This window comes from Manis javanica, chromosome 10 (assembly GCF_040802235.1).
Source record: "Manis javanica isolate MJ-LG chromosome 10, MJ_LKY, whole genome shotgun sequence".
Lineage (NCBI taxonomy): Eukaryota > Metazoa > Chordata > Mammalia > Pholidota > Manidae > Manis > Manis javanica.
This window is the reverse complement of record NC_133165.1, coordinates 67,257,650-67,270,678: the sequence shown is the minus strand read 5'-3', so window position 1 is coordinate 67,270,678 and position 13,029 is coordinate 67,257,650. Positions and strand designations below refer to the sequence as shown.

Sequence of the window (13,029 nt, the reverse complement as noted above, 5' to 3'; positions counted from 1 at the left end):
CACCCCACCATAATAATTCTCTATGCTCTTCTGAAATATGCACCCAACACATGTATGCACTCTCAAAAATACACTGTTGCTTGTTGCTTTTAATGGAAGAGCATTCTCAATACCTCTCAAATGAGTGAAAATCCTGTTTATATTCTTGCCTGCCTCAGTTGGTGAAAAGAACATAGTCTTCGTTTTAAGCACAGATGGTCCTAATTCCCTTTTGTGGCTGCTGGAGCCCCTTTAGTGCACTTCATGAAGAAATGAACCTTTCTTCCTTGATCCCAGGGTGGAGTCAAGATGAAAACGTCAGACTCCAACAGCCTCCTTCACATCACCGCCGACTTCTCATTCAAAGGGACACTTTGGATGGCAGGTGGAGTTATAATTATAGATCAGAAAAAAGCCACATCAGCTGCTGTTGCTTCTGTTTGTTCCCAGATATAACTGTCATCAGTGGGCAAATTGGCACAAACACGCCTCCTCAAGTGGAAAGACATTTAACCCCTGTACTTGTCACACTCTGGGTCTCCTCAGGGGCCAGAGAACAGAAAGAAAACCCAAGTGCGCGTGAGCGAGGGGTGAAGCCAGGAGTGCCACATCGGCCTGGAGGCCCCTCTTCAGGAGGAGCCCGAAATTTGAAGACTTTATTTCCCTCCGGAGACTCCAAACCCAATAAATAGGTTAGTGCACAGAGCATACCTAAGCATTTTAATTCTGACCTCTTCGCTATCTGATCTTAGTTTTTCTGACAGAACTGCAATAGAAGGGTGAACTATTAATCAAGGACTGTTATTTAAAACTACTCTGTCCATGAGAAATGGGCCTGGTTTATTAGGCTCCTCTCCCAGTGTTGGCTGTATTCATGTTACATGAATAGACAACGTGAAGATGGGAAAATGAAACCAACTTTGTGGCGTGAGTCCCATCCTCTTGTAATGCCACTTACTCATGTCAAAAAGCCCTGGTTTCTTTATTAAAATGAGTAATGTTGAAGGCTGAGTTTGTGATCACAAAAACATACTGGGAATATAGCTCCAGAGGTTCATTTCGTTACAAGGCAAATTAGAGTTGGATTGTTTTCCCACCTGTGCATAAAGAGAGTTTCATGTTGATGATAAAATGTGTGCTGTTGGCTACTTTATATAAGAAATCTGTGATAGGATTTACTTCATGTGTCTGGTACAGTTCTACTAAAAGCTCCGTAATTTCATTATAAGTAGGTCTGTAAGAGTCTCCTCCTCATAGGTCCTTCTGAAACCAATTCCAAAGAAATTCCATCTTATCTGTGTATGCTCCATGTTAGAGAGATAGGAGAGCAGGATTTTCAAACAAAGATTAGCTTTGGGCCATCTCCTCAAAACCCAAATGTTGGGTGTCTTGGTGAAAAGCACCGGAATTCCACAGAACTCTTGAAAACTAGGTTCGGAGGCCCAATTCTCATGCTACCCATATCCACAGAAAGATCCAAGTAGAAAAAGTACTAAATAACAGGTTCTCCAAACAGAAATGCAACCATCCTTAAACATTTTGTGCAAGACTTTTCAACAGGAAAGCACCGCTTAGGATCGCTGTGTCCCCGCGTTTTGTCTGCTTTTTGTGAAGTGCATAGAGGGCTAACCCTGCACTCAGAGCGCTGCTGGAGAGACACCCACCTCCAACCAAAACCACCAAAAGTAACCCATCAATTAAATTCCCATGAGAAGCTTTTGTCTTTCCAACAGTACCTCCCGACTTCTGAAAGCCAAAACTTCCCCTTAGGAAATTGAAGGGTGAAATCATTGCCCCTTTATACTTCGGCAAATAAGACCCAAACAGTAAGTTTGTCCACTGCTTTTGAAAATATCAATGAATATAGCATACCAATAACCTAAATCTCCCCATGGATTAAGAAAATACATGACAGGTGATATTAGAACATATCTCATATATCTCACTTATTCATTCAACATTGGAGTAATGGTTATATAGTCTAAAAATAATATTTAGAAATTAAGGCAAGCTTAAGGTTACTGAAATTACTCTTCCCAGAGACTCCTTTCCTCCTCTTTTCTGCTAAAAGATTTAGCACTGAGTGTTTATCTCAAATTCTAAACTGTTCAAACAGAAGAAGGCAGAAAGGGAAGATAGCTGGCTGGCTGCTGGCCTGGGTTTCTTTTGAGATACAGATTTATGCTCTGCCTTAAACATTGCTTTTTACTTGTGTTTTGTCTTCTTGCTCTTCTAGAAAAGTACTGTCCAAGATGACTGTCACTTACTCCAGTAAAGTAGCAAATGCGACTTTTTTTGGATTTCATAGGTTACTCCTCAAATGGAGAGGCAGCATCTACAAACTGCTGTACAGGGAATTTATTGTTTTTGCTGTTCTTTACACAGCAATAAGTTTGGTGTACAGGTACTTTCCTTTGCATGTCTTCCTACAATGGCCACCAAATATCATGGAAGAATACAGTCTCAAAAACCCAAGTTACCCATTGGTTGCTGCTGAGTTTTGCATTTATGCCACCTCCTCCTTTGCATGATCCTCTCGGTTGCCTTCCTCTCCTCCAGACAGGGTATGTTAATCCATACCTAACCACTTTTAGGGATGTTAAGTAGACTCTAACCGTGATGTTCAGGTGACTCTCATTCCAGCCACACATTAGTTGATCATGACAAGGTATTAATTGATCATGATAAGGTATTAGCTGTGCTCCATGAATATTGCTGTAAGCATGAAACGGGAGATCTATACTTTAGTCCTCACAACATGATGACTTTGAATGGCAAAGTCCACAGAACCTACTTGTGCCTCTCTACATACATCATTTCATTCACAGTCTGTGGTTTGACAGCTTGTAGCAAGTACCTGCATATTTAACATGTTCGTGAATGGTGTACAGCAGGCCACTTTCCTTCCTTTTGCCTGGAGCGATGAGATCTTCTGCAGGATGGTGCCCAACACCTGCACCAATACCTCTGCTAAAGAAAAGGCCTGAAAATTGATTCATTTTCTTGATATCACCTGTGTTTGGGGTATGTTCTGTTCACAAAAGATGCTTATTCTTTATAACATGGCAACCTATGCCTGTCAGATTGACAGAAAATTTGAGCAGTCTCACGTCCAAGAAATGTTTTATAACTAAAAAGTATTGCCTTAACATTTTTATTAAAGGGAAGCTTTGTGAGTTTTTTTTATTAAAACTGCATACATTTCTTCCCTGGGGGAAGTTAAAACTTAAAATAGAAAAGCTAAAGGTTTTTGAGGCTGTGTATCTTCCTTTTCTATGTATCTCAGTTTGTTGTTTTTCTTCTGCATACAGATGAACAAGTATGTATATCATTGTTCCCACCTGCATTCTTCCCTGCAGCAACAGGACCCCATTTGAAAAAAAGGGATATTAATTTGGCTGGCTAATAATTATCAAAAGTAGAATAAGAAAAGCTATTTTGCTCTATGTCAAAACCATCATTCCAAACAAATGTTTATATTGGTAGACTACATTTTAACAAAATATCTTCAGAGAGAGTTTTGTTAAAAACCTTTAATAATTTTTCAGATGTGTCTTATAAATACAATATTATTTTGAGAGTTTATTTCTGTGTCACCTAGTCCTTCAGCAATATGAAATGGCGGGAGACGCATGATGTTTCAGGATAATTGTCTCATTAGTTTATTTTTACTAATATGAATTTATTGCTGCTACTGCAGCTTAGAATAGAAAGCCCTCAGAACTGTTGCATCTTAGCCAGAAATGCTCCATGGGGCCTTCACGGTTGCTGCAATATCTTATTTATGCCCCACAAAGTTGTATGCACATATTTTTTCTTAAGACTAGTGAGTGCATACATTTATAACAATAATCAATTGTTCAAATCATTCTTCATTTTTAAAAGTTCGACTATAAAATTTTGTTAAAATAGATCCCCACATCTTAATCAAAAGTGTACCAGGAATGATAAGCTGAATTTGTCAAATATACCTGTAGAAAAATATAGACATAGTTTCATTCTCATGTCTACAAATGGCTCTAAGCTTTTTTAATCCTGTTACTAATTATACTTAGCACAAGTCCTAAGACTGAATCAGAATTCATTAATCTGATTCTATCTCTTCCTATTTTTGAATGGATTTGACAAAATAATTCCCATAGTACTTTCCAGCTTGTAAAAGTTCTATGTGTCTATTAGCTAAATATTTTTTCCTTTGGCTAATTAATAATAACCACTTTATTATTGATTAAGTATGACAACTTATGTTAAGTAATTTTATATGTAATATATTCTATAATCCTCTCATAACATCCCTGATACAAAGGCATTATTAGCCTTATTTACAAAGGAGAAAACTGAGGCTCAAAGAGATTTAAAAATAGGCACCAGACCCAAATCTGTAAGTAGCAGTGCTGGGATAGCAACCTGGCTGCATCTGACCCTGCCGTCTGTGCTGTCCACATTTAAATCGTCTTTTACCATTTCTACCAGAGGACCAGAAACCATTCTGGCTGTAACTTGTCATCAGCATGACCTTGATAAGCCTGTGTAACCAGGTGATTGCCGTCATCAGCTTTTCCTGACTTCAGGACTTCTGACACCTTCTCTAAAGCTGAGCAGGAACTCTAAGCCATCCTGCACCCCACACTCCTTTCTCAGACCTGCTCCCAGTTTCATTTGCAACCTGATTGGCAGTTCACTGTTACGTCCTTGTCCCTATGCCACCTTTATGAAAGTTCTACTGACCCAGATATGACTTTGACATATGTTATAATGGAACTTTCCAAGGGAGTCCTTCCTCCCTTGGACATTTCACGTATGCAAATTCATCTGTGCTGCTTCTCTTTACAGATTTCAATTATTATTATTAACCTGCCTCAAGACATTTCTTCTGACTCTGAATCCCCTCCCTATAACATAAATCACAATAATAGCTCCATTGAATGAATTTATGTTCAACAATACCAGAAAATGGGTTTGGGTCAGATCTATAATATAAATTTTGACATTCATATTGTATAAATATACATTCATCAACTATAGTAAAAATTTTCACTTCTAATTGTTAAATCTGTGTTATTTTATATTTAACAATTGTAGGCTTTAAAATAACCAATTGTAACATCCCTTGAAGTAAAACATGTGTAATCAATAATGTGCTAAGTAGTATATTCAGAAGAAAGTAGATCAAGATGTCAAACTCAGGGTTATTATTTAATTATTACTTAATAACTATAATCAACTTAAGACACTTTTTTTTAAAGTACATGTGATGAATGACTGGAAAATGAACCCTTTTATGAGTATTTTGCTCCAAATCCAATGCATTAATCATATAAAAGTTTGAAAATATAGAGTATTTAAAAATAAAATGGTTAATAAATCCCACTATCTAATGACCAGCAAAATGTTAGCATGTGAAACACTCTGTAATTAAAAAGCTTTTGAGACACATGAGCTTAGGAAGAAAGAAAAAACTATTGCTCCTTAAAATAAAAAAAATTAAGATTATTTGCGCTTAATTGTTTGCACTGAATGTCACTTGCAAAGCAGGTGCAGGAGTATCATATCATAAAGGGCTGTGCATTTTATTTTTGCTCCAGATTGTTACTTACAGGAGCCCAAAAACGTTACTTTGAAAAATTATCAATTTACTGTGACAGATATGCTGAACAAATTCCAGTAACCTTTGTGCTTGGTAAGTATAGGTCACACACAGAACACAGCCACCCAGCTGTCTCCATTAGGGTGACACCTGTGACTCTGCATGGAGTGCTTCCAAGCTGAGAGGCATGCCTGAAAAGCCACTGCTTGCAATAGAACCAGAATCATCCATAAGGTTTGCCTTTATGGCCGCTTTCGCTAAATTAACCCCAAACACGTTTGAGGTAATAATCTGCCACTGGACAATGAAGCTCTCTCTCCACTAACTCTCCATTTTTTGCCATCAACATCTGAGTTCTAATACCACTTACTGGCTTCTATGACATTGCCAGGCACAAATTACACTTTCTCTGGAGGGCAAAATGATAAGGTATGGATAACACCATATTTTTATACCCAGTCTCTAAAAAGGCTAAAATTCTGCTCAAAGTGTCAGTGCCAACAATGATTTGCCACGAGAACTTGCTTTATAATTTCCTGTTATTCTTCAGGGTTTTATGTTACTCTGGTCGTGAACCGGTGGTGGAACCAATTTGTGAATCTTCCCTGGCCAGACAGGCTGATGTTCCTCATCTCCAGCAGTGTCCACGGGAGGGACGAGCATGGGCGCCTGCTCAGAAGGACATTGATGCGCTATGTCAACCTCACATCTCTGCTCATCTTCCGCTCAGTGAGCACGGCTGTGTATAAAAGATTTCCAACCATGGACCATGTGGTTGAAGCAGGTATTATGAATGACTTTTTCTTTCATGGGTTCCTCTCAACCTAGATGGGATACCTTCAAAATTCCTTCGAAAACTCCTGTTATTATGAATGGAAACATTTACTGATTACCTACTATGTACCAGAAACAGGCTCAAGAGACAAAAATGAATAAGACATGGTTCCTTCCCACAAGAAGTTTAACTGGGGGGTCAGAGGAGGGGAAACAGCAGACAGGCAACCTCAAATTAAGTTGCAGACAGTCACATGGCCTTTAGATAAATAAAATAATTATCATATTTATTAAAACCATCTGTAATACTACCTTACATTTTGTAACACAGTTTAGCCACTTTCATAAAAATTTCATTTGACCTTAAAAATACATAAGAAAGCTAAGAAACAGATTCAAAGAGGTAACTGCCTACTGTGCATCATACAACTTATTAGTGGGGAGCCAGAACTACAGTTGAGGCTCAGGACTCCTATGTTAATGCTTTCCCCCAAACAGAAGTAGATTCCGGGAGGAACCAGCAATGTGAGTTTTCAGTAAAAGGCTGCTTCAGTGTGAGTCTGTCTGTGGTCTCTCCTATTCTTCAAAAGTAGATGCAATTTTTCTACCTGGGCTGTAGGACACAGTGTGTTGGAAATCATGTTAGAAAGACAGTTATCTTTGGTGTGTTAATGTTCAGCAAAGAAGCTTTTAAGGCAGTCTTCAACAGGCTGAGGATTAAATGAGATAATTGTTGGCATGCACCAAATAAAAATTGGTTGTCATGCAGGGTTGTTTTTAATAGATTGTAGTTTATTGGACTGTACTATATATAATGAATATATAGATATAGGAACCATGAAGTGATTCTGCCTTTATATTGAGTACATGCTCAAATTAGTTTGCTATTTCCAGTCTCCCTTTCTGAAATGTCCTTGAAAATAGATTTTTTTTAAAGAGTATTATTTTTGTTTGCTTCTAGAGGTTTTTCTGGCTTCGGCCTGGTTTTGCCTTCTTAGATGGGTAGTATATGGACATATAGATACAGATAGTGAGTGAGAATGCAGGTTGGAATCCTTAGTCCCCCACTTACTAGCTACATAACCTTGTGTGAGTTACTTAATATTTCTATGCCTCAGTTCCCTCATCCACAAAATGAGTTCATAGTAATCTATAAAACCACCAATCTCATATACCATATAGCCCTGTAGTGAGGATTAAACAAGTTAACATTTGCAAAGTATTTTGGCACATGGTAAGTGTTACATGAGTGCTTGCTATTAATAATGACACCATCTAGCACAAAGGTGTAACATAGCCCCTTGCTCACTCGAAGACATTTAATACCACATTCTAGGTCTTCCTATTCGGAATTGATGAGTAAGACCTAAGGTTTACTCGGATGAATAAAGGTGGTGTTCCTCTAGTCCTGACGCATCTTTGGAAAGAGGAGAGTGCGTTCTGACAGGAAGCAGAAGCCAGGCCCCACTCTCAGAGAAAATTCTCGTCCTCTTCCCATCACCTCCATATTCAAAACACATCAGAAGGAAGCCAGGAGGGCTGGCGACGGAGAGGCCTCTGGGGCCTCTGGGCATCCCTGAGTCTAACCAAGGCTGAGTGCTGCCCAGATGTGAGGGGCAAGCAGAGATGGCAAGATGAATAGGAGAATGGCACGATTTCATTTCCTTTAGGTGTATTTTTCATGGTATCAAGGCTTACTTCTTGTCAAATATGTGCAAAGTCTGTCATGTATTTGCATCCACTCTTTTTCCCTTTCCAAGGCACTTGGAATAGTTGTCTCTCCCCAGCCACCGATACTTCCAACCATCCCAAGGGAAGCATTCACTCCTTGATGTACATTTAAACAAATGTCTCAAGGTGTGAGCTGCAGAGTACAGGCCATTTACAACTTGAATAACTTGAGTTGTTTATTTAAAAGCCATATTCCCAGGCTCCTTCTACTGAATCAGAACTGGATCTAAGTCTTGGAAACTAGCCTTTAAACATGCCCTTGTGCTGCCTTTTTAACACACTGAGATTTGAGTTGTTCCAAGTTTTTTCTGGGATGCTTATTTTTTAAACCCTTTTTCTTACCCTGGAGAGTAAAGGCTTTGGCATCCACCAAGCAATTCATTACTAGTAACAGAGGAGCAACAATTAAGAAAAAGGATGAATTCAAGGTTTCAACCATGCAAGAGGCTCCAGAATTGTAGAGGGGCTTCAGGCAGCTGCCTGGTGCGAGGCCACTGTCTAGAGGATTTGAAGTAGACCTGTTTGGACATAATGAGCACTGTTCTGACTTCAGTTTTTTGGTAGTTTGTGTGGACCATCTGAAGAGGGGAGAGAACTGAGGGAGATAGGAGGGGACGAAGGCCTTTGCAGGGGCCCTGGGGGACCATCACTGATGATCGCAGTCACGAGGTCCTGTGCTCTCTTTCATTCCTGAGTGCTTTCTCATAAGGCAGAAAATGGGGTCATGGGACAGCCTCCCACAGGAACATAAAGTTTGTGTGTTCGGTGAGAGGCAAAGCTTCCTAGCCCCGGCCCTTGAAGCTGGAGGAGACAATTCAGAGGCTGCCCCAGGGCCAGCCACATGGGTGAGCAACCTCTCTGTCCACAGGCAGCTCTGACTCATGGCCTTCCTGCTCCAGTCCTCCCACAGTCAGGGCAGATGCAGTCCGTCCATGGGGTCAGTCTCCAAGCTCTCCCAACTGGCCACATGTGTCCAGCACTCTTCGACTGTCCTTGGCCTGTGCCAACATTTCTGGGAAGAACAGGAAGTTTAGGGACAGTGGAAAATATTTGGCAGGTGCCCTGAGCCCAGAGCCAGGGCACCTGCTCTGCCCAAGGTCAGAGAGGGCTGGTAAGTAAAATGCAGGGACCCCAAAGAGGTGGATAAAGGCAGGAGGCAATGTTGAGGGCATAAAAAAACCTCTTGCCAGGTGACTCCCCTTCATAAAATCACCTGCCAGGAAAAGTACATATTCTCAAACTTCAGTGCACATTAGATATTGTTAAAAATGAATTATTGCTAAAAATGCAAATCCTAAGAACCCACCCCAGAGACTCTGATTTGGTAGGTCTAGTGTGGGGTCCAGGAATGAGTGTATTTAACAAGTTCCTGGAGACTTCAAGGCTGGCAGGGGTGAGGGTGGGGGTCCCTGGATCACCCTCTGAGAAACAGTGGGCTTTATGGCAATCAGAGTTTCCCTCCAACCTCTTTGCCTTGCTCAGGGAGGGTCCCTCCCACAAAGACTTGAAGCTAGCCGGGAAGAAATTAATGGGAGGGCCGCGAGAATGAAGATCAGCAGCTCCTTCTGAAGCATCCAGTAATTACTGGACCAGAGCTGGATAAGCAAAGTCACTCACCTGCTAGTCCCCGAACTTGCCTTGCTTTTAAAGTTGGACAGTCAAGTGACATTATTCTGGAAAATTACAAGAACCAAAATGCATATGGAGAAATACATATGCTTTGGTATTTCAGGTTAAACTTCTTAAAATAAAAGTAAAGAATGTTTTACTTTTGCTCACATGATAATAGAAAGATAACAATTGAATGCAAAATACTGTCTATTATGCTAAAAAGTCCCTGAACTAGTCTGTTATCAAACAGTTATTTACCAGAGGAGCTGTAATAGAGGAGTCTCTGTTATTTTGCCTGTTAGCTACAAACCTGTCCTGGAAAAATCCCAGTCATTCCAATCACCTGCCCTGGAAGCTGTCTCTTATTCTAGGTCAACTCAGGTGCACAATTCCAGATCTTTGCCAATTCAAATGATGGCCATACTTGGGTGCTTACCTGATGGTATGAGACTAAATCAAAACATTTTATCAGGTGTTTCACAGTGATCAAGAGGAGAAAATATCTGTCTTCAAAATCATTCACCAGTAGCACAAAAATAAGTAATAGGAAATTATATATATTCCTCTAAAAGAAACATTACTAAGTCTCAATCAGTCATGCACTTGCTCATTTAACAAAGATTTATTTCCTATATACTATCTCTCGGGCACTGTACTGAGTACTGGAACACAGCTGTAAGCAAGAGCAGATATGGTTCTTGCCTTCAAGAACTAGCAAAATTTACTATATATCTTTTTCAGAGACAAGCACAAATACATTTACAGCTAAACTTCACATCTCTATATTGCATTTCTATGTCTCTAGTTTTCTTCTGTGCTTAGTAGCCTAGAAGAGTGGTTAGAAAACAGTAAAATTTGAACAAAGAGCATTATTTAGTTTTCTTAAAGCCCAGGAATCTTCACAGTAAGTTCCTCGAGCTTCATCTATGATGAGAGAGCCTGAGGAGACCTCACCAAAATTGTTAGTGACACTTAAAGATTAACAGACATTAATACAATTAAGTAAGATTCCAACTGATAGGTGGCTGTTGAGCTAAAAGTCCTAACTTTACACACCCTGGCTGGAGAGCTGGCCCCATGTTTGGATCACTTAATCTGTGATCTTCCCTAAGTAAAATCAAGTGGATTTTGTATAATACTGACTTTCTTCCCTGTGGTCTGCTATTCAGTCCTTCTCAACACATTTCATGGCACTGAGTCTCTTTGAAATCTCCAACTGCTCTGTGTTACAGGGGACAGGATCCAGGGGGTGGTAGTATTCAGGGCTGGGCCAGTTTTTTTCTCTGTTGGCTGGATGTTTCCAGGCTGAGTCAGTTTCCCCTATGGTCTCACATGATGAGCCCAGACAGACAGAATGTCATCCTGTGGTGAAACTTGACTCTACTGTGGAGAGCAAGTGCACAGAACCAGCCCTCCTGGACTAAGCGCCATGGATGGGCAGTCTCAGCCGTCAGTGTCCGAAGGTTCCCCACAGTTCTAAGAATTAAATCAGTCTATCGACTCAGTCTTTCTCAAAGTATGATCATAGGCCACATTCACCGAATTATCAAGGCTAGTTATTTAAATTAAATTGCACATTCCCAGGCAACCTACAGAATCAGCATCTCTGGGGTTTGGGCCCTAGGGATCCCCATTTTAAACAGCTCCCCAGAAGCACAGCAAGATGTTTGATCCCCAAGAATGCTTAAATTACCAACTTGCTGTGTGATTCTGTATACTATGGTAATTATTCCCAAGCTTGGTTGCAAGTTGGAATCACTACAGATCTTTCAAAAATACTGATATGTGGCTCTCACCCACAGACATCAGGATTCAATAGGTACATGGTACAATCTGGGCATCAGGAGTTTTTAAAGCTCCTCAGACCATCCCAATAGGCAGCCAAGTTTTGGAACTACTATACTAGAGTACATTGCCAGCTCCTCCGACTTTATCTGCATATCGCCTCAGATTTGGTCACGCAGGGCAATGAAATTCTGGGCTTCCCTGAGCATATGAGCACTGATTTTGTGTATATTATTGCCTGGGTGTCATGCATAGAAGGCAGTGAACTACCAGATGGGACAGGAATATGGCTGACATGTGTTGCTCCTATCAGGAAAGCAGAGGAGGGTCTCTTTCTCTGTTCAGCATCACCACACCAACAACTCACAATATCCTATTTCTAGCTTTTCAAATGGGGTGGGGTGATTCATTATTAGCTTCTTAATCATTTTAATGGCTTGCAGCCAGACTTTTTAACGGAATGGGATGGGATAAAAGAGCATATCATGTAGGAGAGCCAGTAATTGTTTGGGGAACCACATATATCTTATTGTGGCTCATGGTAGCAAAAAAGCAAAAAAAAGTCTGCCATGCTGCCCATGACAATGTTTTCACAATGTGACTCCAGCTCCTGCTCAGTCTCATTGTGCCTCACCTTGATTTCCTCAACTGACAGATTAGTAAACCTCTACCCTTGAACTTAAAGGACAGCTGTAGTTGAAGCTGATGGCTTCATTCCGTTCATCTGTACAGTACCAAGATGTCACTGAGCCAGGCATCCTGCAGTCTTCTTGAAAAAAGTCATCTCCCTGAGAGGAGCTCACAATGCTGAATGGAGGACTTTCTCCCTAAGAAAGACCTGGCAATAAAGCCACTCCACCGCCAGGTTTTGAGGGGCAGAGCTTGTATAGTTCTGCTAATGGCTTCATTTGCATACTCTGTTTTAAAGGCAAATGACATCTGCCTCAGTGTCAACTGAGAATAACAGACCAACTGTCCAGCAGACAAAATCCCTGATGATTGAAATCTTATTGACAGACCTAATTAGTCCTTTGTATTGAGGGCAATAAAATTTTGCTGAAAGTAGCAGATCCTTCTCCATCAAACACAATATATATGTGTGTGTGTATTTTTCAAACTCTGACTTGAAATATTAAGGAGGGTTCTTTGGCATATGCAGTATTAAAATTGCTGAGCAGAGCTGAACCAGCCAGAAAGCCAGAAGGAAAAGAGACAACAAGAGAGACTGTAGGCAGACGCACTGGCAAGCAAAAATAGTAATGGCAGGGGTGTAGGCAGGGCCTTGAGGAGCTCAGCAGGCAGACAGCTGTGTGAAGGGGACAGGGTGGTGTGAGGGCCATCCAAGCGAGGGGACAGCCAGACTGCAGCAGTCCACACCTGTGGTTAACAAAGCCTTAGAGATACACTAATGACCACATTCTGAAAAAGATCCTGGGTCTCTAATAAAAATGACCCAAAGTGCTGATGGGGATAACATTGCATTTCATAACAAATGCTCTTTGAATTGATTTGGCCAAAAATCTATAGATTCTCTCTCAATCCACCAATAATTTGATTGTCAA

At 40.6% G+C, this 13,029-nt stretch overlaps 1 protein-coding gene across 5 annotated transcripts in view; it reads left to right on the top strand.

Moving 5' to 3' along the window:
* Positions 1-487: 487 nt before the first annotated feature.
* The window catches only part of BEST3 (bestrophin 3), a 41,602-nt gene continuing 29,060 nt past the window's right edge, over positions 488-13,029 (top strand). The window contains exons 1-4 of one of the 5 annotated variants that reach the window (XM_017673728.3): positions 488-671; positions 2,216-2,383; positions 5,565-5,659; positions 6,117-6,350. In XM_017673728.3, coding sequence (XP_017529217.2) covers positions 2,232-2,383; positions 5,565-5,659; positions 6,117-6,350 — 481 coding nt within the window. In that variant the 5' untranslated portion in view covers positions 488-671; positions 2,216-2,231. The remainder of the gene's footprint in view (positions 672-2,215; positions 2,384-5,564; positions 5,660-6,116; positions 6,351-13,029) is intronic. The other 4 variants (XM_037022622.2, XM_037022625.2, XM_037022624.2 and 1 more) reach the window with 4 other exon arrangements.